Raw genomic sequence first — 24,515 nt, 5'->3', positions numbered from 1 at the left:
TCCTTGGATGATATACAATGCTTGAGGACTTGGGTATTTATAGCAAACCAAATGAAAGCTACACCACACACTTACTTCACCTACAACATCCACCTACTTCACCTACAACCTCCACTTACTTCACCAACCTCACACACTTACTTCACCTACAACATCCACCTACTTCACCTACAATTGACATTGATTCTCAACAGCGCATCAGTCCAATCATGAAGTATCCACTACAAATATTTATCAAATTGAAGAAATTAAGTGTATATATAGAGTTGTTACATTTAAAAAATAATGTATGAGGAACTCAAAAATCACCTTCATAATAATTGCATCCCCTTTTGGAACACTTTCAAACATGTCTCCTCCAACACATTCCACACCTGAAAAAAATGAATTGGCTCCCAATTCATATGCTGCACAAATATATTGTGATTAAAATAAAGAAGAACAAAAACAGAATAAATTAATTCACAACTGTAATATTAAATTGTAAGTATCAGGATATGGAGAGACCTATTTGATGACCTGAAGCATGTCGTAATTGATACCCTTAATATAAAAATATTTGGAAATGATTAGATTAAGAGTGTGACCCAAACCACCACCAACATCAACAAGTTTGTTACGTTGCTCAAAACCCTTGTAGATTTGAAGAATCTTCTTGATAACAGTAATAGCGTAGTTGAACATTGCAGTGTGGAAAGCTTGATGAAACCTCGGGTCCGAGCCTGTATACTCAAAAGAGGTGCGAGCCATGGGCCCTTTTAAATGGCCTTCCCGCTTCAACACTTGCATTTTTCTGTTGGGACCTATAAATATAAATCTATGAAATGTGAACCAATTAGTAACTTTTAGATATCTATTGTTCAATGATATATGCATGAAATTGATACATTTGTTGACACTAAAAATTACATGAAAGTTCAATCTTCATGTTTCGAATCACAGTGGCACAATATATCATGCAAACATATTCGAATCAGTCAGAAATCTCTCTTGCAAAAAATTAAGGTGCGAGTCGATGACTAAAAAAATTACACTAAAAATTACATAAAATTACACTAAAAATTACACTAAAAATTACATGAAAGTTCAATCTTCATGTTTTAAGAAAAATATTTTGCCGATCATGCTCGCATGCATAGGTGTTTCGGAGATATGATTATGAGCTTGATTTATTTTTATCCCAACACACATCTAGACATAGTCCAACAAAATAATAATAAAGCATTGTACAATTCATAACATGAACACTGAATCACATTTCAAATAAAGTTCAATCTTCATGTTTCGAATCATAGTGGCACAATACATCATGCAAACATATTCGAAACAGTCAGAATTCTCTCTTGTCAAAAATTAAGGAGCGAGTCCATGACTAAAAAAATTCATGTAGTCTCATCGCATATGATAGTCTTGAGGTAAAGATTAAGAGGCATTGTCTCTTCGACCCAAATTAAAGGTTTTGACTGCTGAAACAATACATACAAAGTTTTCGCAGTTCATGGGGTTAAACCCCAAAGAAAACATATTCTGGCCACATTGAAGAGAGTAGAAGACTTTCGAATATTGAAGGGTGTGATGAGAGTAAAGACCTATCGTGCTTGCAGACAGAGGTTCCATTCAAGGTAAGTGTTTTTAGTTTATTATGAATTACATCAGTGCCTTTGTTATTGATGGGGCAAGAGGCCAGAATTACACTTCCATGAGGCAGTTGTTTACTTAAAGATCTCCATCACCCAAAAATTGCAGACAAAACATTCATATTTAATGCCAGTAAATCCTGCACCAGTTGCCAAAGCCATGAACTCTTCTCGGCTCCGCTCCTTTCCTCCCGGGTTTTGAGTCATCATAAGCACATCAATTTGGGAGGTGCTCTTCACGGCGGTGCTAGTCTCAGGCATCACTGGAAGAAGTGCTTCCACGATGATCACTTTCCCATCGTCTGGAATAGCATTGTAACAATTTTTCAACAGCTTTAGGCAATGTTGGTCACTCCAATCATGAAGTATCCACTACATATTTATCAAAAGATACATTATAACCATTGTTTGCATGACCTCAAACTGAAAAGGAAAAAAAAAATAATGCTTGAGAAATTGAAAAATTACCTTCATAAAAATGGCATCCCCAGATGGAACACTTGCAAACATGTCTCCTCCAACATGTTCCACCCCTGCAAAATAAATTCACTCCTATTTTAAGTTGCACGGCTGGTATAAGATATAAAAAAAACTAATTAAGAAGGAAAATGATTTTCGCACGCCTATTTTCTTCTTTTGTACACCGCTGTTTATTTAGAGTCTCTTGATTCTGTATGTTTTATTCAATATGAAGCCTAAACATAAGTGCATAGTGAGAGGCAAAGGGTAAGTGAGAGGCAAAGGGTAGGTGTGTAGAAATCACTTTCCAACTAAGTATTATGAATCAAATTAATTTACCAGGATATGAAAGAGCATGTTTTACGACATGAGGCAAGTCGTAATTGATACCCTTAATATGAGGATGTTTAGAAGTGATTAGACTAAGAGTGACTCCCAAACCACCACCAACGTCAACAAGTTGGGTAAGTTTCTCAAAACCCTTGTAGAGATGAAGAATCTTCTTCATGACAATAGTGGTGTGGTTAAACATTGCTGTGTTGAAAACTTGATTAAACCTGGCGTCTAAACCTGGATACTCAAAAGCATGCGTCCCATGGACCTTGTTAAATGGAATTCCTCCTTCAACAACTGCATCTTTCAGTTGGGACCTAGCAATGTCAATGTATACCACTCAAGTTAGAGTTAAAAAGATAAATTACTATTAATTAGGCTAATTAGAACAGAAAAAAGCTAGAGAGACACCAAAACTTTTTCACCAATGAGTCGTGATTGATGTGGAAATTTCTATAATTTGTTGTGAATAAATAAGTTACAAGTGATTTCAGATATGAAACAAACGAAAATTTCCCAAATGAGTTTAAACTACTCGATTTAACAAGAGTTGGATCATTAGCCGGCTAAAAATGAGTGACGGACTAGAAGAGAAGGCAAACCCCTAGATAGCTTGCCGGCATTATTTCTCGTATTTTTTTGTGCTGACAATTTATTTATTTATTATTACTTTGTATTAAGTAGTTAGATTTTTTTGTTACCCAATGTTGATGCACAAAATCGGCGAGGATTTTGGTACAACAGAAAGTGTCAAGTTTGTGACCTTCGCTAGATTGCTCTGGTCATTAGTGTGGATAAGTATGTAAATGAATAGAGACAGGGAAGCAAATAACACAAGATGTACGTGATTCACCCAGATTGGCTACGTCCACGGACTAGAGGAGTTCTCATTAGTTGTGAAGGGTTTACACAAATACATAGGTTCAAGCTCTCTTTTAGTGAGTTCTAGTGAATGGTTTAGTACAAATGATATTAGGGATTATTGTGGGAGAATGATCCCCTTTTATAGAAAAGAGTTTCGAGCCTTGTTTTGACATTGACACGTGTCGTGTTGTGATTGGCCTCTGATATCGACATGTGTCGCGCTATGATTGGCCTCTGATACCGACATGTGTCATGTTGTGATTGGCCTCCTGGTTGGAGGAAAAGTCTTGTGGATCCTTGACGGTATGCTGTTGACCGGTGCTTAGTAGTTTCGGGATTGGTCAAGTATGGTACAAACAGTGCTCCCCTAAGTTCCCGAGTGAGGGAAGCTCCTTGGTTGGGGACTTGCAAGATCCAAACCATTGAGTAATCACAAAACTTCCAAGTACCGAAGTGTGATGTTGCCTTCACTTGCCTTTTCTGTCTTGTAAGTAGATGTAGCATCTTCTTTTGGAAGTACTTTTTCTTCATCCAGGAGTGGTATCTTTGGTTGGCATTGACGCACAAGGTAATGTATCATTTTCATTTGACGCTTACTTGTAGTTTCGGGTTTGGTCAAGTGCGATACAAACCATATAGTAGGAGTCCCCCAAGTCTCTAAGCGAGGAGATCTGCATAAGGAGGTGACAGACAAGGTAAGCAATTAAGGTTCCAAGCAATCAGTCTCAGATCGGTAGGTTGATCTTGGGTTCCGGCTGATTGTACTCATTCTCCCTGTCTCTCATTCAGCAATAAGGATAAAGAGAAGAAACAGGGAGAAGAGATGATATGAGGTACTCTTGTTTTTGAAGAAGACGGACAAATCGGCACGTGCTTTGTTGTACTTGACTTTCCACAGATGTATTCTTGAACTAGGCTGGAGGGTTTTCTGGTTTACTCCAAAGGAGCGAGCCGACTCCAGAATTTGAGGGTCAAAACAAGTCCGTCAGACCTGGAGTATGTTCGATCCTGATGATATGAGATACTTTTGCTGTTTGACAAAGTAGTAGATGTGGTATGGTGAAGCTTTGTTCTTCGACGACGGTGCTAGCAAAAGGCTGTTGAGGCTTATCGATCTCTTCAATTAGAGCAGTGATGCCGAGATTGGATTTGACTTAGACTCTTCCATTTGGATTGTGTGGTTCCACAAGAAGGGGCGTCATGCTGTAGTGATCTGTTCTAACTCGCCGTTGAACCTTTTGCTTCAATCTTTTGTATATCAGAAATGGTGCGCAACCTTTGCATTTAAATGGTCATTCAGAACACTACTTCTCAGTGACTCATCAATGCTTGGCAGCTTCAGTGTAAAGAGCCAATATCGTACTAACTGTTATGAGGTATTTGCCGAAGGAATTCATGACCTTGACAACAGTTGAGGATGAGTACTGGAGAGCAATGCTAGGCAAGCGACCAGGCAAAGGTTCCGGGCAATCAGTTCTAGATCGGAAGTTTGATTTCAGGTTCCGACTGATTTCATTCTTTCTCTTTGTCCTGCAGGTAAAAGCAAGGGCAAAGGAAAAGACAGGGAAAAAGCATGATATGAGATACTCTTGCTTTCAAACCTGATGATATGAGATATTCTTGCTCTTATGTGGCTGGTTGGCATGGGTATTATTAAAGAAGACGAAAACGGAGTATTTCGAGAGGCTAGATTGGGAGTGCCATTTCGGATGTGAGGAAGGGTTGATCATTTTTTTTTTGTTTGGCAAGTCTGCCTGGCTGTGGAGGATGAAGGCCATAACCAGGAAGGTCGACATATATAGGAATTGTCCCAACAGCGAGTGGTAATGCTGTTCTTTTACCCTTCTCGGTCAAAGCAATGTAGTGGTTGCTGCAAGGTTCACGTGTTTTAACTTTGTCAGAGCACTTTGAAAAAGTGGTTTGTGGTATCCAGAAAGTTGATGTTGCGTGTGAGAATTGTGGACAAATTTTATCCAATGAAATCCGACTTCTCGAAGTTCGGGGAGCGGTGCCTCTTCGATTTCTGAGTAAGCAATCTTGTTGGGGATATGGTTCTCGAGATTCGGAGAGTAGTGCCTTTTCGATTTCTGGGCAAGCAATCCTGTTAGGAGTGTTTTCTCAGATGTGAAGAAAGGTTGGGCATTTTTGCAAGTCTTCTTTGCCACGGAGCACAGAGGTTGACACACATAAGGATTTTCCAATAATCAAGCAGTGGTGCTATTCCTTTATCCTTGTGGGTAATAGTAGGGTAACTGGGCCTTCAACATTTACTTGTCTTAACTTTGTCAGAGTTCTTTGGCAAAGTTGTCCTTGGTATCCGAGGAACTGATGTCGCGTGTGGAGATTGCTAATAAATTTTAACCCAGGAAATCTGCTTCTCGAAATTTGGAGAGTGGTGCCTCTTCGATTTTTGAACAAGCAGCCCTATTGAAGATCTAGCTCTTTTTTTTATAGAAGCACCAATTAAGTTCAAGGAGTTCATTCTAAAAGTTATTGCTTGTAGGAATTTTTTCCTTATCTTCGTACTTCTGAGACTTACTGTACTTCATTTTTTTCTTCATCTTTTCTGAGAATGTCTGGCCCCTCCGACCGTCGTTTAGACTTGAATGCTGTAGAAGAGGTAACCATGTCTCCTCAAGATAACATATGGCGCCCATCCTTCTTATCTCCTACTGGTCCCTTTACTATTGGGGACTCTGTGATGAATAATGATATGACCGCTGTGGTGGTGGCTAAGGATCTTCTTACTCCCTAAGACAACAGACTATTTTCCAAACGATCCGATGAGTTGGCTGTTAAGGATTCTCTAGCTTTCAGTGTTCAATGTGCAGGTTCTGTGTCTAATATGGCCAACGCCTATTTGCTCGAACCCGCCAAGTTGAATCATTGGCGGCTGAAGTGATAAGTCTCAAACAGGAGATCAGAGGGCTTAAGCACGAGAATAGACAGTTGCACATGCTCGCACATAGCTATGCTACAACCATGAAGAGAAAGCTTGACCAGTTACAGGAATCCGAGGGTCAGATTTTAAATGATCATCAGAGGTTTGTAAGTTTGTTCGAAAGACATTTGTTGCCTTCGTCCTCTGGGGCTATACCACATACTGAAGCTCCAAATGATCAACCTCTGGTGCCTCATCTTTCTGGTGTTCTGCCCAGTACTGAGGCTCAAAATAATCACCCTCCGATGCCTCCTATTTCTGGGACTTTGCCGAGTGTTGAGACTTCTCCTGAGCAGCCTTTGTGAAGGTGCCCTCCTATTTGTTTGTTTTGATTCATGTGTATGCACATATTTGTAATTTATCGAAGATATCAATAAATAAGCTTTACTTCATTCGCGGTGTTGTGTTAAATACATTAAGGTATCCTTCACTAAGTTCTTTGAATTTTTTATTTTGTTGAAGTTTACATGTTGAAACTTCATGGGTGGACCCTGTAGGTTGAAGTAGTGCTCCCTTAATTTCTTGAGTGAGGAAAACTTCTCGGTTGGGGACTTGAAAAATCCAAGGTACTGAGTAGTCGTGAAATTTCTGAGTACCAAGGTGTAGTGGTATATGGTAGGAGTCCCCCAAGTCTCCGGTCGAGGGAGTTAACGAGGGAGATGTCTTGCTAGTAGGTAATTTTCCAAACAAAACTTCACCATTTTTCTTTCTAGGTGGTTGCCTAGAACTCCTCATTCATATATATTTGGTATGAAAGTTGTTAGGCCCAAAGAAGGGGAGGCCTAGGGTTTTTTTTTTTTTTTTTTTTTTTTTTTTGATTTTTTGAGTTTTTGATTTTTTTTTAATTTTCGAATTTTTAATTTTTAATTTTTAATTCTTATTTTTTTGAATTTTTGAAATTTATTTATTTATTTATTATTATTTTTATTTTTTAATGGGTGAAGTTTTGATGTTGAAGTTTTGTAGGTGAAGTTTTGGTGTTGAAGCTTTTGTGTTGAAGCTTTGTAGGTGAAGCTTTTGTGTTGAAGCTTTGGTGTTGAAGCTTTTGTGTTGAAGCTTTGTAGGTGAAGCTTTTGTGTTGAAGCTTTGGTGTTGAAGCTTTTGTGTTGAAGCTTTAGTGTTGAAGCTTTGGTGTTGAAGCTTTTGTGTTGAAGCTTTAGTGTTGAAGCTTTGTAGGTGAAGCTTTTGTGTTGAAGCTTTGTAGGTGAAGTTTTGGTGTTGAAGCTTTGGTGTTGAAGCTTTTGTGTTGAAGCTTTATAGGTGAAGCTTTTGTGTTGAAGCTTTGTAGTTGAGAGTTGAACCTTTGTAGGTGAAACTTTGGTGTTGAAGTTTTTGTGTTGAAGCTTTGTAGTTAAGAGTTGAACCTTTGTAGTGAAGCTTTGGTGTTGAAGCTTTGTAGTTGAGAGTTGAAGCTTTAGTGTTGAAGCTTTTGTAGCTTTGGTGTTGAAGCTTTGTAGTTGAGAGTTGAAGCTTTGGTGTTGAAGCTTTTGTGTTGAAGCTTTGTAGTTGAAGCTTTTGTATTGAAGCTTTGTAGGTGAAGCTCTTGTGTTGAAACTTTGTAGGTGAAGCTCTTGTGTTGAAACTTTATAGGTGAAGCTTTTGTGTTGAAGCTTTGTTGGGCACCATAAATTGATTTTGCTTCACACTATCTTGATCAAGAGTGTGTGAAGCTTTTGAGAATTGTAGTTGCTCTCCATTGATGAAGCTTTGTTTGATGTTGAAACTTTGTAGGTGAAGCTTTTGTGTTAAAGCTTTGTAGGGCACCATAAATTGATTTTGCTTCACACTATCTTGATCAAGAGTGTGTGAAGCTTTTGAGATTGTAGTTGCCCTTCACTTGTTGAAGCTTTTGTTGGCACCATAAGTTGGTTTTGCTTAACACTATCTTGATCAAGAGTGTGTAAGGCTTTTGACATTTGTTGTTGCCCTTTACTTGTTGAAGCTTTTGTTGGCACCATAAATTTATTTTGCTTCACACTATCTTGATCAAGAGTGTGTGAAGCTTTTGAGAATTGTTGTTGTCTTCCATTGATGAAGTTATTGCGTTTCCCTTTTTTTTTTTTTTTATAAGAATGGGGGAAACAAAAAATTTGAAGTTTGAAATTTCCTAGCTTGTGGAAGTTCCATGTGGGACTTTCTCATGGTTTGAATTTGAATTTTGAATTTGTTTGGTCTTGTTGAACTTATATAAGAAGGATAAGTCTTCACTCTTGAACTTGCCTTTATTTGCTTGTTTTGTAGTAATTTTGGAAGATAGAGTGTTCTCTAGTTGAGAGGGATTCTGACATTGCTTTGCATCATCTTCAGGTTGGTAATCTTCTCCACTCGATCGCATGCTTTCATTCTAGTTGAATTGTTTAAGTGTTCATGTATTTGTTTAAGAACATGATGAACTGGTTGAGCTTTTTCTTCATGCCCTAGGAACTTCCTTATGTTTCGATCTTTCATGTAGTGATAGAGTTTGTTTCTGTTTGTTGTAGATGTCAAAGTCTGGAAGTCCTAGTGATGAGGACTCCCCTAGCTCTAGCTCTAGGTTTGAGCTTGCAATGTTGGAGTCTTCAGGGCCTTTGTTGGAGTCTTGTACCAAAGAAACGTTGGATGATTTTTGCAATTGTCAAACTTTAGCCAATATTGGTTTTTCCTCCTTCATGTCAGTGGGTGAGGGGGTTGTTTTTGACGCCATACCCATATTTCGCTTTGAGTTCACAGCGGACCTTTTAGAGAAAAACTTGTTAGATAGCGAAAGAGAGCTTAAAGCTCTAAGGCAGTCATGTAGTATCCCTCGCAGTGTAGGAATGCGTTTGGTACATCATGAATAATTGCCTTCTGAACCGCCCAAGGGTCATATCATGTTCTATACTAAAATATTATTGACCTTAGGGGTGAAGTTGCCTTTGCACCATTGGTTGCAACGAATGCTATCTTTCATTGGATATGCGCTTGGGCAACTCAATCCTGGTTTTTGGGATACCTTGATCGGGTTTTATATTATTTGGATGGAATGTGGGTTAGGTGAGCCTTCATTCCATCAGTGGCGCTACTGCTATAAGATGCGCCCAATGAAAGCATGCCCAGGATATGCCGAGTGTGCATGTCGGAGTGAGAGAGAGCGTATTGTCTTTGGTAAGAAAAAGGCATACTGCACTTGGAAAAATCGTTGGTGCTTTCTTTATGATGATTGGGAGCATGTTAGGGGTGTCACGCCTGAGCGATGTGTTCTTACTCACTTCCAGACTGTAGGTTGTAATGTATCCATTGTTCGCATTGTTTGCTATTTGTTGTAGTTTCTTCTTACGTCTAACATTTTCCTTCATGTAGTAACTCGAGGCAACATTAAATTGTCTGGATGGGAATTGGCTGATGTAGAGAAGGTGTTAAGGGTGCCTAAGGAGGATAGACATTTGGGCAAGCTACGACCTTTGTTTCGAAAGTACGGTTTCCAACCCCTAATGTCGGAGTGCCAGAGACGAGCAAGTAAGTTGTATCCTTCATTTTGCCCCCTTTTTCTTTTACAAAGTTGCATTCTTTACTTTGATTTTTCTTGTTCAGTGGAGAAAGTGAGCAAGAAAGGGGGGACTAGCACCAATAAAGGGAAAGCACCCATGTTAGTTCTTGTAGATGAAATTTTGTTTCACAAGGGAGCTCATAAACACCGGGTGAGGCTAGCCCCTAGACCTAAGTCGCAAGAGGAGGTCTTCAAGATCACTGCCTCAAAAAGAGCTGAAGCTGAGGCTATCGGGTGTGCTGTTGCCTCATTTTCCTACCATCGAGCCCATATTTCCTCCAACTATGAAGTCCACTGACCAAGAAGGTGACCCTAGCTCCAACCGTAAGAGGAAGTATAAGGAAGAGGTTGGCAGCATCCATTGGAAGGATTTGAAGGTTGCCATGCAGCTAAGTAGTTTTAGGTATGTCAATAATTGCTTGGCAGGATGTTGATCCACTGTTGACGAGCTTGGCGAGCCGCTCGATGAGAATGAATCAGATCGTGACCGGATGATGAGGCTATCTTCTTATGTAAGTGTTATTCTGTCATTTCTTTATTTTCTTCCCTCTTTTTCTTGGTAGTGACGATCATCTTGTCATGTAGGTCATGACTGAGTACGACGACAGATTACGAGAGGTCGAGCGGTATAAGGAAAAGTTTAAAGAGAATAACCAGCTTGTGAATGATGCTAGAAAAACGAGCAAAGCTTTGGCTGAGGCCATCCGCCTCAAAGATCAACACTTTGAGAGTTTGAAGAGGCGAAATGGTAAGAATGTGAGGCTTAAGAAACAACTGGAGGGGACTAAGAAACAGTTGGAGACTACTATCCTTGAAGTTTCCAAGGTGAAAGGGGAGTTGGATAGTGCCTTGGTTGAAGTTTCTAAGCTAAATAGGAGTATCCCAACTGAGAGGGATGCTGCCGTGCAGGAGTTCTTAGGTTCCCAGGCCTTTCAAGATGCTTTTAAACCTCACTGCATCCGGGCGGCTAATTTTGAGAAAAGGAAATGGATGGCCGTCTTTGAGCGTTACGATAATGGAAGCATTATCCAAAAGTACCGTGATGAGATGGATGAGTACCGACAAAGAGGTGAAGCCTTCGTCCTAGTAGTGAGGATGACTCTGATAATGAGGCTAGTGTTGGTGAGCAGTCTCAGGAGAGTGAGGATGGTTCTGGAGATACCGAGGATGGTGGCGATGGCGATGCGGTTAAAATGCAGAGTGATATTGTCAAGGGTTCGGTCTCAGATGAGGGTGACTCATAATGCCTTTTTTTTCTGCATGTATTTTGAATGTACTAGTTTGTTGTTTGTGTGGCATGTGCCATGTACTCTGGATGTACTAGTTTATTATTTGTCTGGCATGTGCCATGTTATAAGGCTGAGGGTTTTTTGTTTGTGTATGTTTGCAACCTTGTACTGTGCGTTTTGTTGTTATTTGCCAAGTATTTGTACTATCATTGATGAATGTTTGGTTATGTTTGAATAGATCCCTTGTTTGAATATAAGTCATGTTGACATATATATAGACTTTATTTCATGTTGTAAGCATTCGTGTTGAAGCTTCAAACCTGAGCGTTTCAGTGATAGGGATGTAAGGGAGTTAGGACCAGGTTGTCTAAATAACCTCTTTATTGAATTGATGCCAAATGACCTTCATTACATAGGATGCCGAATGGCCGTAGCTCAACACTTGTACAATGTAAGTTTACTTGTAATAGTACTTCAAGTGATCAGCGTTCCATGGATGGCCAAGGGTCTTGCCATCGGAGTTCCTGAGCTTGTAAGAACCAGGGCGACTGATGCCAATAACTTTAAACGGTCTATCCCAATTTGGGCTAAATGTCCATTCACTCAGGACTCTGTCGCAGAGTAGCCTTTTCTTCAATACCCAGTCCCCCACTTTGAAAGAGCGAGGTTTGACTCTTGAGTCATAGTAGTTGGAGATGCGCTGCTTGTAGGCGACATTCCTCAAGTGAGCCTGGTTTCTGTGTTCCTCGACTAGATCCAAGTTGAGGGTCAGTTGTTTGTCATTTTCACTTTGCATGTAGTTCTGAACTCGGAACGTTGCTTACTCAAGTTCAACTGGGACAACAGCCTCTGTACCAAAGACAAGTGAGAATGGAGTTTCTCCTGTTGAAGTCCGATATGAAGTGCGGTATGACCAAAGAACTTAGGGTACAAATTCTGGCCAACAACCTTTAGCCTTGTCCAAGCTGGTTTTCAAAGTGCGCTTGATTATTTTGCTGATGGCCTCAACTTGTCCGTTAGACTGGGGATGAGCTGGGGAGGCAAAACATAAGTTGATGTTGAACTTAGAACAGAACATCCTGAACTTTTTGTTGTCAAACTGTCGCCCATTGTCCGTGACTATCGCATTAGGAATGCCAAATCTGCAAAGGATGTTCTTCCATACGAAGTCTTCTATTTTTGCCTCAGTAATGGTTGCCAATGGTTCTACTTCGGCCCACTTTGTGAAGTAATCAACTGCAACGATTGCATAGCGGACCTTGCCCTTTCCTGCAGGCATTGGGCCAATCAAATCAAGTCCCCATTGGGCGAAGGGCCAAGGGCTGATCATAGGAGTAAGAGGCTCGGGAGGGGAGTGATGAATAGTCGCGTAGCGTTGACACTTATCACATGAGCGGGATATTCTGATGGCATCTTGGTGGAATGTTGGCCAGTAATATCCTTGGTGAAAAGCCTTGTGTGCTAGGGATTGAGATCCAGCATGATATCCGCAGACTCCTTCATGTATTTCTCGAAGGACAATTTCCGCTTCCGCAGGTGTGAGGCACTGTAAGTATGGTAGTTTGAAACCTCGCTTGTAGAGTTAGTCATTAATGATCAGGTAGCGGGTATACTTGTATTGAATCTATTTAGCTTGGACTTTATCATTTGGGAGAGTGCCATGAACAAGGAATTTGTAAATTGGGGTGGTCTAGCTATCCTCCTATTGCAAGTTGCACACTTCTGTGACCATGGTGCTTGGTGTTGCCAACAATTCGACATGAATTTTTCTCCCAATCTTGTCTTCCACTGCTGAGGCGAGGCGAGCTAAAACGTCAACATGACTGTTTGCCGCTCGAGGGACTTGGGTGATCTGGTAGTGGAAGTGCTTGAGCAAAAGCTGTGTTTGCGCAAGATACGCTGCCATGAAGTTATCCTTAGCATCAAAGTTGTTTGTGACCTGGTTAACCACTAATTGAGAGTCACTGAAGATATTAATTTGTTTAACTCCAAGGTGATTGGCCAAACGTAAGCTTGCTAAAAGGGCCTCATACTCGGCTTCCTTATTTGACGCCTTGAATTTGAAGCGGAGTGCATACTCCATTGCCACTTTGTCGGGGGTAATCAGGACTAGTCCTGCTCCACAACCCTGTTGGTTGGATGAGCCATCAACATATAGAGTCCATACTGGGAGTGTTGGTTCTAACTTTCGGGTTTCCAGGGGTGATGAAGCCGCTGCCTCAGGTGTAGGAGAAATGTTAACGGGATAAGTGAATTCGGCAATGAAATCTGCAACTGCTTGGCCCTTTTCAGCTAGCTTTGAGTGGTAGGAGATGTCAAACTCTCCCAGTGCTATGGCCCATTTAATCATTCGCCCAGAAGTGTTAGGACTCTGAAGTATTTGTCGAAGGGGGTGATTGGTAAGCACGATGATGGAGTGTGCTTGGAAGTAGTGGCGAAGTTTCCGAGCAGACATGACTAATGTTAGAGCTAATTTCTCAATGTTGGAGTATCGTGTCTCCGCATCTTGTAGAGCTTTGCTAGCGTAGTAGACAGGTCGTTTGATACTACCATCCCTACGAATAATGACTGAACTAACTGCTGAAGCTGAGACAGATAAATAGACAATTAGGGTGTCGCCAACTTCAGGTTTGGAAAGCAGAGGGGCTTTACTCATGTACTCCTTGAGGTTCTTAAATGCTTCGGCACATTCATTGGTCCACGTAATGTACTTCTTACTTCCCTTAAGTGCTTTGAAAAAAGGAGCGCATTTGTCTGTGGCCTTAGAAATGAACCTGGTCAAGGCTGCCACCTTACCGGTAAGGCTCTGGATATCTTTTGAGGTTACTGGTTCTTTCATGTCCATGATTGCTTTGATCTTCTCGGGGTTAGCTTCAATGCCTCGTTGGCTAATCATGAAGCCCAAGAATTTTCCAGAGCCCACACCGAAAGTGCATTTGTTGGGGTTCAACCTCATTCGATACTTCTTCAGGATGGAGAAGGTTTCAGACAAGTTGGCAATGTGTTGGTCAACATGTTTGCTTTTGACTAACATATCATCAACATAAACTTCCATGCTTTTCCTAATCTGTTCAGCGAACATTGAATTGACTAATCTTTGATAAGTCACCCCTGCATTCTTTAGGCCGAATGGCATGATTTATAGCAATATAGCCTTCTATCAGTGGTGAAGGCCGTGTGTTCTTAGTCCGAAGGATTCATGAGGATTTGATTGTACCCTGAGTAAGCATCCATGAAGCTCAAGAGTTCACACCCTGCTGTAGAGTCTACAAATCTATCAATGAGAGGAAAAGGAAAGCTATCATTCGGGCATCCTTTGTTTAAGTCGGTGTAGTCGACACACATTCTCTATAAAATCTTTTGAAGCAAGAGACTTTCCTTGGTCGGATTTTTCTGAACAAGGACCACATTTGCTACCCATGTTGGATAATTGACTTCACGGATGAAGCCTATGCTTTTAAGTTTTTCAACTTCTACCTTTATTGCTTCATATCGTTTAGCATCATAAGATCTTCGCATCTGTCTCACCGGCTTGGTCTTGGGATCAATACTCAAGCGATGACAGATGATATCGGGAGAGATGCCTGGCATGTCCTTGTATGACCAGCGAAGACTTCAGTGTTCTCTTGCAAAAAAGAGATCAATGCCAACCGAATGGGTGGTGACAAAGTGGTGCCAATCTTCACTATGCGATCTGGATAATCTTTTGAGATAGAGACCTTCTCCAACTCTTCAGCAGGTTGTTCTTGCTGGGTGAAAGAGTCATCTCGAGGATCGTCGGGTTGGTTGTTACCACCGTGAATATTTAAGTTGGCTTTATCCGAGCTGGTCTTGATAACTTGGTCATGTATAGAGAGTGTCTCTTTGGGTACATGCAATTGTTGTTGCTTGACTGAGGTGTTGTAACATAATCGTGCACTAAGTTGATCTCCTCTGATGTAACCATTGCCATAGGGGGTTGGAAATTTCATCAACAACATATGCGTGGATACCATGGCCTTGAGATCATTAATGCCTGTGCGCCCAAAGATGACATTGTATGCCGTTGGGCAGTCGACCACCAAGAAGTTAGTGGTGATGGTGGCTGTGTACGGGCCTGTACCAATGGTGAAGGGTAAATGTACGCTCCCTAAAGGTTGCACGACATCACCAGAGAAGCTTATCAGAGGAGAAACCGAGTGATCGAGCAAGTGTTCAGCTACATTAAGTGTTTTGAAAGCTTCAGCAAACATGATTTTGACTGACGCCCCTGTGTCTACCAGGATTCGTCGTACATCAAAGTTGGCTATGTGAGCCTCCACAATCAGTGGGTCGTTGTGAGGATAGATGATACCTCTTTCTTCTTCAGGGTAGAAACATATTGGATCCCAGTTAGGCTTTTGATACTTGCCTCCCCTGATGTCTTCCATGTGAAACACTTGGTGGCCAGGCTTCAACGTTCGTTCATTGTTTTTCATGGCCCTGTTGAAAGATTCAGATATGGGTGTGCCACCGCTTATGGAATATATCATATTCATTTGGCGTTGGTTGCGGTTATCCCTTGGAGGGTGAAGGAGGAATTGGTCAATTTTTCCTTCATGTGCCAAAGTTTCAATATGATCACGGAGGGTGATACATTTCTTGCCGTTATGGCCATTATACTCGTGGTAACCACAAAACATGCCAGTGTTCTTCGTGGACTTGAAATCTGGCTCCCTCGACCTTGGCTTTGGTATCAAGTGAGCTATATTGGGGTAAATGGCCGTGCATGTGGCATTCAAAGGTGTGTATGTCTCATACCTCAGGGTAGGACCATTCTTGACACGTGTTTGGCCTACTGCATTGACCGCCTGGGGGCGCGTATTATCGTGGTGATACCTTTGGTTATCGCGATAGTGCCCTTTACTTTTTTTTATTAAAGTGAGACTGGTGAGGATGAAAATCTTTCCTCTTGCCCTGAGAATGATACGCCTGTTGACTTGGCGAGGTATTAAGTAGGGCAGGGGGAAGCGTCGCTGCTGTTTGGAAGGTTGAGGTCTTCTCATTCGGTTGGATTTGGCTTCCACTCCCCATTTGCTGATAAGGGATGGCTATAGGGGGTTTCCCTTGATATGCCCTTGCCTCGACGGAGGCATGGTTATAAGCTTGTGCCATTACCTCAGAGTAAGTCTTCCAAGTGTTAGCATTGATCATGTACTTGAAGAAACAGTCGCGTAGGCCTGCCGTGAAGGCTTTAAGGGCAGTTTTATCATCTGCCTTAGCGCAGTGAGAATACTCATGGCTGAAGCGGCCGGCATACTTTCGTAGCGACTCATCCGGTTTCTGGCAAATAGTGTACAAGTCATCTGCGGAATGCAAGCGATCTATCTGGAAGATGTGTTGAGAGACAAATAGTTTCTTTAGTTCCTCAAATGAGTCTACTGTCTCAGGTGGAAGACGAAAATACCAATTTAGAGCTCTGCCAGAGAGGGTAGAGGGGAAGAGAAGACAGCGTTCTTCGTTAGTGTGCATCCGGTATGCCATGGTGGACTCAAAGAGGTTAAGGTGTTCAATCGGGTCCTCCCTTCCAGTGTAGAGTTGTAAGCCAAGCTTCTGCTTTGTCTTTGCTTGGAGGGGGGGTCGAAGATCCTCCTTGTAAGAGGGCCAGGCCTAGGTTGGTTCCAGTCAGGTATTTCGGCCTGACGTTCGGCCTTCAACTTGTTTACTTCCTCAAGGAGTTGTAAGACAAGGGGGTCCTGAGTGGAGTCAGGTACTGCTGGATTCTTCTTCCGTAAGTTTTCATCTCCTCTTGGAAGTAGGAAAGCTTGGTCAAGGGCATGGGATGTTTCTTTGGACTCACTGTACTGACTTCCAGGGCGAGCCTGTCGAAATGCCCCTGAGTCCCTGTACCTTCATATTCCTCTAGGACATGTCGCTCATTCCCTAGATTGGCAATTGGCTTGGGGCATGGAAGAGGACCGAACCTTTCAGAAACCCTTGGATTATTGACCTTCGAACTTATGTGGATGGGGTTCTCTCGACGTTGCCTCAGGAAATCCCGACAGTCGCGATAAACGGCTTTTGATCCTTCTACTCCTTTTGCAAGAAGGTGCCTTCCTCCACTTCTTTTGCTTCGGGTTGAAGCAGCTAGGTCAAGAGAGGTCTCATGTTGATCAACACCTTTATGAGTAACTCACTCCCCATTAAGGATATCCATGTTGAAGGCAGGTGATCCCCTGTGTTGGGGGGCACCCAGGTAGTGGTTGACTTCCCTGGGGGTGATGAGTTCGTGTGTTTGAGTATGCCTAGCTTCATGGAGCATTCCGAAGAGCTTCTCATACTGCTCCTGGAGGATCTCATTCTTTATCGCTATCTTGTTGTTCTGAGCCTCTAGCTCATCGACTTTAGCCTGAAGAGCAAACCTTTTTCGTTCTTTCTTTCGTTGCTTTGCACTAAGTGCGAGAGGGGTGTCGTTCTGCGTGTTGTGGCTCCCTTCACTCCCCATGTTGGAGAGGGGTGCCTGGTCGAAAGAAAGTGTGTGAATGGTGGAAACCAGCTTGACAAAGCTGGAGAGAGTAGGAATAAGTGCGATTCCCACCGACGGCGCCAAATGTTGATGCACAAAATCGGCGAGGACTTTGGTACAACAGAAAGTGTCAAGTTTGTGACCTTCGCTAGATTGCTCTGGTCATTAGTGTGGATAAGTATGTAAATGAATAAAGACAGGGAAGCAAATAACACAAAATCTACGTGGTTCACCCAGATTGGCTACGTCCATGGACTAAAGGAGTTCTCATTAGTTGTGAAGGGTTTACACAAATACATAGGTTCAAGCTCTCTTTTAGTGAGTTCTAGTAAATGGTTTAGTACAAATGATATTAGGGATTATTGTGGGAGAATGATCCCCTTTTATAGAAGAGAGTTTCTAGCTTTGTTTTGACATTGACACGTGTCGTGTTGTGATTGGCCTCTGATATCGACACGTGTCACGCTATGATTGGCCTCTGATACCGACATGTGTCGTGTTGTGATTGGCCTCCTGGTTGGAGGAAAGGTCTTGTGGATCCTTGACGGTATGCTGTTGACCGGTGCTTAGTAGTTTTGGGATTGGTCAAGTATGGTACAAACACCCAAAAAAGGAACGAAGTTCTAATAGAGTTATTCAAAATAATAATTGATTTTCACTCTAAAATGGTCGGAGACCAACACTCACATATATTTAATTAAAGACCAAATTCTAATTAAACTAAATTTCGGAACCATTGCTCAAATTATTTCTAATAATTTTACTAAAACAAAATATAAATGAACAAAAAGAGAAGGGTTAAGACAATGTTTAATTAGTAAGCGCAAGAGAGTACGTAGTAGTAAAAATACCAGCTGTCTAGGAAGACCTTGTCTTGAATCAATGCCATCAAGGGACCCAAAGAAACACCATCTTCATTAGTCACAAAGTAGTTGGACACAGGGCCAAGGCTGTAGAGCCGCTGAGGATCAGACCCATCTTCTTCATTAGCAGCAGCAGAGCAGCTGAGAATAGAGTGGCTGGCAAGGAGCCTTAGAATACGATCCAACATCATCGGTGCCTCTGAGTTCCTGGTGCCTCTGCCGATATGACCTGCAATCTCTGATGAAGAGAGTTTGGCACCAGGACCGGCTTTCGCTATGATGTCGAAAACGCCTAGCTCGATTGCTGATTGCATAGACATGGACAGAACAGAAGAAAACACTAGCTGCGTGGCATAGCAGAAGTTTTCCTCTTCTTCTAGCTGCAGGGCCATTGGAATATTTGTATTGTGATAATGTCACTTGAATGTGTTTACTTATCTTCTCAGTATATAAAGCTACAACTTTATCCTTGTTCTTGAGTTTGTAATTTTGGAGGGGTTTGATTTGCAATGGAAAGTGGAGATTCTGCTCTCTCAAAGTTTTGGAGATGGACAACCATTCATTACTCTTTCATTTGGATAGTGTGAAGGATAGGCATTTTGTGGTGTTTGATGGGTAGGGGGGTCTAGGTTGGACCACTGTTGTGCAAAGAAAAGCCTTCATCGTATGATCTTCCTCCAAGGGGCCATATGTCCCAAATTAGGTAATGTAGGGAGACCAAATTTTTTAAACTAAATTGTAAACCAAATTATGTGTCACTAATGAAATAAACACGTTAATCTATACTTAAGTAATAATCCAATCATTTACAACCACATCATTTTGGTTTGCAAATTTGGTTTAAAAACTTTGGTCTCCCTAGTATTATCCTTTCAGACTATCTTTCTTTTACACAGTACACACTTAGAAAATCCGTTCTTGTAAAATTTTAGAAAATAAACACGTGTTTCTCACACATCTATACTAAATTGTTCATTATTTTTGTTTGATTTATTTAATTCTGACCAAAAATACGAGAGTGTGATAACCTCCCTTTGCACTACTAGGGAAAAAGGGAGTAAATTATCCCAAACATCTCCATCATGCTTTATACACTACTACAAAATACGGCTTTCATGACACTTAGAAATTTTTTTAATGACATTCTTTTATTAAAAGCGTCACTAAAATAAAATTATGACGCAACTTAAAAAATATAAATAAATTAAAATAAACAGATAAGAAAACCAAGAGACAATTATCAAAAAGAGATCAGTTTCACACCCACTACAATTGCACGTTTGAATAGTTAACCTGTTCAGCCTAAATCTCATCCTTTTTCTTTAATATGCTCGTAAAGAAAAATATAACATAAACGGTTGAGTGGGACTTCGTTCCCCATCAGGACTTTGTTCTGCCATTGGAGAGGATGATATTCAACAAAAAGGCTGCAAGCCAGCAAAAGTCCCTCCCGTGCCACCACTATCCAACCTTCTGAACACCATGCGTCGTCGCCCCTCACGGCTCCACGCCTTCGTCAGCCATCACCGGCCATCGTCAATGTTTAGGTAAATCCCTTATTTTCATTTACATAAGTTAATTGATGATTTGAGATCTATGTGATATGGATTTTGTATGATTTAGTGTGAGTTTATCTGGGTTTGGTGCTATTTGTGGTTTTCATGTTCAATCTATTATCTAGTTTGAATTGGCTATTTTGTTGTTTGAGTAGGTTTGGATGGATTTGGAGCCAATTCGGTAGTAATGTCGATTCACATTTGATTTTGCTGTGAACTTATATTGGTTTTGTTTTTCTAATTGATAATTTACTGAGGTTGGCATTGGAGGGCAGTTTAATTATGTAAATTGTAGGTTTCAACAATTGCTGGTGCAAAACGTGTAAAGAAAGGCTCATTAGTCCCAGAGATTTCCGCGTTAAGTAGTCAGACAAATAAAGAGTCCGAGGCCTCATCCAAATCAAGTGCCTTTGCCCCTGCTACCAGTCAATCCTCCATTCATGCAAATCCTATGCAAGTGAGATTCTCTCTTCTTGCCTTTAATTTTTTGTGCTATTTTTTTATGAAACAGTATGATTACTGGATGCTTTTGTTACTTGTATGTACATCTGTCCTTTTTTCTAGATTATCACATATTAATGGATGCCTTTTTTTTTATTTTTATTGCACGGTTTCTTTAAATCAACCTTTGATTTTATACTAGAATGGTTGGAGAGAATTTATTGATTTCGTTTATTTTCTTCCATGTGATCTCAAAACTACAGTGCACTTTTGTTGATCTTTTTGTTTGACTTGATTCATCTGTGCAGGATACGGAAATAATGATTTTAAGTTCAAATTTTCCAAGATTCTAGAGATAATCAGATGACCCTTTGCAGTTTATTTTTTGGTTTTAGCATGTGAAAGTAAGAATTGTTATTCTTACTGATTTTTTTAATTAATGTTGATAATTTTTGTGTAGAAAAGGTGGGAGTCTCTCCTGCGTCAAGGGAGGAGGATATTTGTTGTTGGTGATCTTATGCTCAACCAGATTTTGAGAAGAACCAGATTTTAAATTAAGTGAACTTACAGTTTTATTAGTAGGAAAGCTCTATACATTATATTGTCTTTTGTAATACTTCGGTGGTGGATAAATTTCAAATTTATGAAGCAATATTGTTTCAATTGAGGTCAATATCTTGCTTTCTGGATGAATTATGTAGGTCGTGCTTTCAAATTAAAAATACATTATATATGTCATTAAACATATTTCAGGACATGTATTGAATGGTTTATGACACGCTTTGTGTGTCATTGCTAATATTCAATGACATTGCAAATGGTTTCAGTGCTATAGGACATGATGCTATATAGAAATAGATGATATTTTTTTAAATCAATCATACTTGTTAGTTGATCATGACACTCATTCCTCTGTTTATGACACATTATCCGCATCTCAAATTGAAATAGATGACATACTTTTTTAAATCAATGACACTTGTTAGGTGTCTGTAGAAGCTACACATGACACTGTGCGTATGTCATGTTTAGTATACCATGATGCTCATTTCTCTGTCTATGACACTTAATCCGCGTCTTAAATGGTTATAGATGACACAAGTTCTTAATTCAATGACGCTTGTTAGGCGTCCTTAGAAGTAATACATGACACTTTTTCAACGTCATAAAAAGTATCTTTAATGACACCCACAAAGATAACACTAAATTCTTGCGTCATTAAACTTTTAACATGACCCATAAATTACGTCATGTATGTTAAAATTTGTAGTAGTGATAAGGGGCAAGTTCTAACAGAGTAAAGTATCTTCCTTTGCATATGTGATAGAATGTTCACCATCACCACTCAAATTACTTTTTTTAATAATAAGATTTTCAGTTTTTTCATCTGATTTTTATATTATCCCTTTTATTTTAAGGAATTGTTATTAGCACTCCAAAATTCTCATTTGGCACTCCAAACTTTCTATAATTAGAAAGAAAAATACACTTGTGAGGAGTGTACAATGAGATTTTTGGAATGCTAATAACAGTTCCCTTATTGGATTTTGCCTGCAATGTAAGTTGGTGCACATTAAGACTGTTTTGGTGACATGTTGGATTATACTAAATAACCCACTATATTAAATATTTCATTTTTACCATATGGTAATTTAGGAAGAGATAAGTTTCCTGTAAATCTAAATGCTTATGATCCTTTGAAACTGAAAAATTATTCACCTTACCTTCAACGTACAAACTTTATATACTATCCAGATTAATCTAATTTTTTTATACCAAACAATAAGAGTGGCTTATGACAAGCGACTTAAATTTCAAAAATACACTTATGTATGAACTAAATATATGTTGCATATTCAAAAATAGGATAGTATTTTCAGACACAACACAAACTTCACACAAATTTATTAAATTGCTTTATAACTCCACAGGATGAGAACAAGACACCAAACGACTCCTTTTTATCTCGCAATGACTAAAAATGACAAATGATAACAACGCATCTGTTTTACTTTTTCTATGTTGGAATTTTTTGAGTAGAAATATCACTAAACATTGTCCCATATTGGTCACTACCAAAAAGTTATCTCACTTTATAAGGTTTTATCACTATTAGAAAATAATTAAAGTGATGGACCTTAGAGGGTAAAATTGGGCTTAAGGTTTTGGGGTATGCTAATTAATATATATTTAATATAGAATTGATTATCAAAGGATGAGTTTTGGAAAGTGGAGATTCTGCTCTCTCAAAGTTTTGGAGATGGACAACCATTCATTACTCTTTCATTTGGATAGTGTGAAGGATAGGCATTTTGTGGTGTTTGATGGGCAGGGGGGGTCCAGGTTGGACCACTGTTGTGCAAAGAAAAGCTTTCATCGTATGATCTTCCTCCAAGGGGCCATATGTCCCAAATTAGGTAATGTAGGGAGACCAAATTTTTTAAACTAAATTGTAAACCAAAGTATGTATCACTAATGAAATAAACACGTTAATCTATACTTAAGTAATAATCCAATCATTTACAACCACATCATTTTGGTATGCAAATTTGGTTTAAAAAATTTGATCTCCCTAGTATTATCCTTTCAGACTATCTTTCTTTTACACAGTACACACTTAGAAAATCCGTTCTTGTAAAATTTTAGAAAATAAACACGTGTTTCTCACACATCTATACTAAATTGTTCATTATTTTTGTTTGATTTATTTAATTCTGACCAAAAATACGAGAGTGTGATAACCTCCCTTTGCACTACTAGGGAAGAAGGGAGTAAATTATCCCAAACATCTCCATCATGCTTTATAAGGGGCAAGTTCTAACAGAGTAAAGTATCTTCCTTTGCATATGTGATAGAATGTTCACCATCACCACTCAAATTACTTTTTATAATAATAAGATTTTCAGTTTTTTCATCTGATTTTTATATTATCCCCTTTTATTTTAAGGAATTGTTATTAGCACTCCAAAATTCTCATTTGGCACTCCAAACTTTCTATAATTAGAAAGAAAAATACACTTGTGAGGAGTGTACAATGAGATTTTTGGAATGCTAATAATAGTTCCCTTATTGGATTTTGCCTGCAATGTAAGTTGGTGCACATTAAGACTGTTTTGGTGACATGTTGGATTATACTAAATAACCCACTATATTAAATATTTCATTTTTACCATATGGTAATTTAGGAAGAGATAAGTTTCCTGTAAATCTAAATGCTTATGATCCTTTGAAACTGAAAAATTATTCACCTTACCTTCAACGTACAAACTTTATATACTATCCAGATTAATCTAATTTTTTTTTATACCAAACAATAAGAGTGGCTTATGACAAGTGACTTAAATTTCAAAAATACACTTATGTATGAACTAAATATATGTTGCATATTCAAAAATAGGATAGTATTTTCAGACACAACACAAACTTCACACAAATTTATTAAATTGCTTTATAACTCCACAGGATGAGAACAAGACACCAAACGACTCCTTTTTATCTCGCAATGACTAAAAATGACAAATGATAACAACGCATCCGTTTTACTTTTTCTATGTTGGAATTTTTTGAGTAGAAATATCACTAAACATTGTCCCATATTGGTCACTACCAAAAAGTTATCTCACTTTATAAGGTTTTATCACTATTAGAAAATAATTAAAGTGATGGACCTTAGAGGGTAAAATTGGGCTTAAGGTTTTGGGGTATGCTAATTAATATATATTTAATATATAATTGATTATCAAAGGATGAGTTTTGGAAAGTGGAGATTCTGCTCTCTCAAAGTTTTGGAGATGGACAACCATTCATTACTCTTTCATTTGGATAGTGTGAAGGATAGGCATTTTGTGGTGTTTGATGGGTAGGGGGGTCCAGGTTGGACCACTGTTGTGCAAAGAAAAGCCTTCATCGTATGATCTTCCTCCAAGGGGCCATATGTCCCAAATTAGGTAATGTAGGGAGACCAAATTTTTTAAACTAAATTGTAAACCAAATTATGTGTCACTAATGAAATAAACACGTTAATCTATACTTAAGTAATAATCCAATCATTTACAACCACATCATTTTGGTATGCAAATTTGGTTTAAAAAATTTGGTCTCCCTAGTATTATCCTTTCAGACTATCTTTCTTTTACACAGTACACACTTAGAAAATCCGTTCTTGTAAAATTTTAGAAAATAAACACGTGTTTCTCACACATC

The 24,515-nt window shown here is 39.5% G+C and overlaps 1 protein-coding gene and 1 pseudogene across 1 annotated transcript; both read right to left on the bottom strand.

Moving 5' to 3' along the window:
- The window catches only part of LOC137719763 (caffeic acid 3-O-methyltransferase-like), a 6,371-nt pseudogene extending 5,090 nt beyond the window's left edge, over positions 1–1,281 (bottom strand).
- Positions 1,282–1,629: 348 nt separating this feature from the next.
- On the bottom strand, positions 1,630–18,819 carry LOC137721522 (cathecol O-methyltransferase 1-like). The gene is made up of 4 exons (XM_068460616.1): positions 18,304–18,819; positions 2,436–2,746; positions 2,106–2,170; positions 1,630–2,009 (listed from the first exon to the last, which is right to left on the bottom strand). Exons 1-4 carry the CDS (start codon positions 18,705–18,707, stop codon positions 1,713–1,715), a joined length of 1,077 nt encoding a protein of 358 aa, XP_068316717.1. The 5' UTR covers positions 18,708–18,819; the 3' UTR covers positions 1,630–1,712.
- Positions 18,820–24,515: the final 5,696 nt, after the last annotated feature.

Source organism: Pyrus communis, chromosome 16, assembly GCF_963583255.1.
Source record: "Pyrus communis chromosome 16, drPyrComm1.1, whole genome shotgun sequence".
In the NCBI taxonomy this organism is placed as follows: domain Eukaryota; kingdom Viridiplantae; phylum Streptophyta; class Magnoliopsida; order Rosales; family Rosaceae; genus Pyrus; species Pyrus communis.
This window is presented reverse-complemented; position numbering and strand designations above follow the sequence as displayed.

Coding starts and splice junctions, on each gene's coding strand:
- LOC137721522 (XM_068460616.1), bottom strand. CDS start 18,707: ATGGCCCTGCAGCTAGAAGAAGAGGAAAACTTCTGCTATGCCACGCAG. Junction 2,747..18,303: donor AAGGTCTTCCTAGACAGCTG/GTATTTTTACTA, acceptor TGACATTGCTAG/GTCCCAACTGAAAGATGCAG. Junction 2,010..2,105: donor GGGATGCCATTTTTATGAAG/GTAATTTTTCAA, acceptor ATAAATATGTAG/TGGATACTTCATGATTGGAG.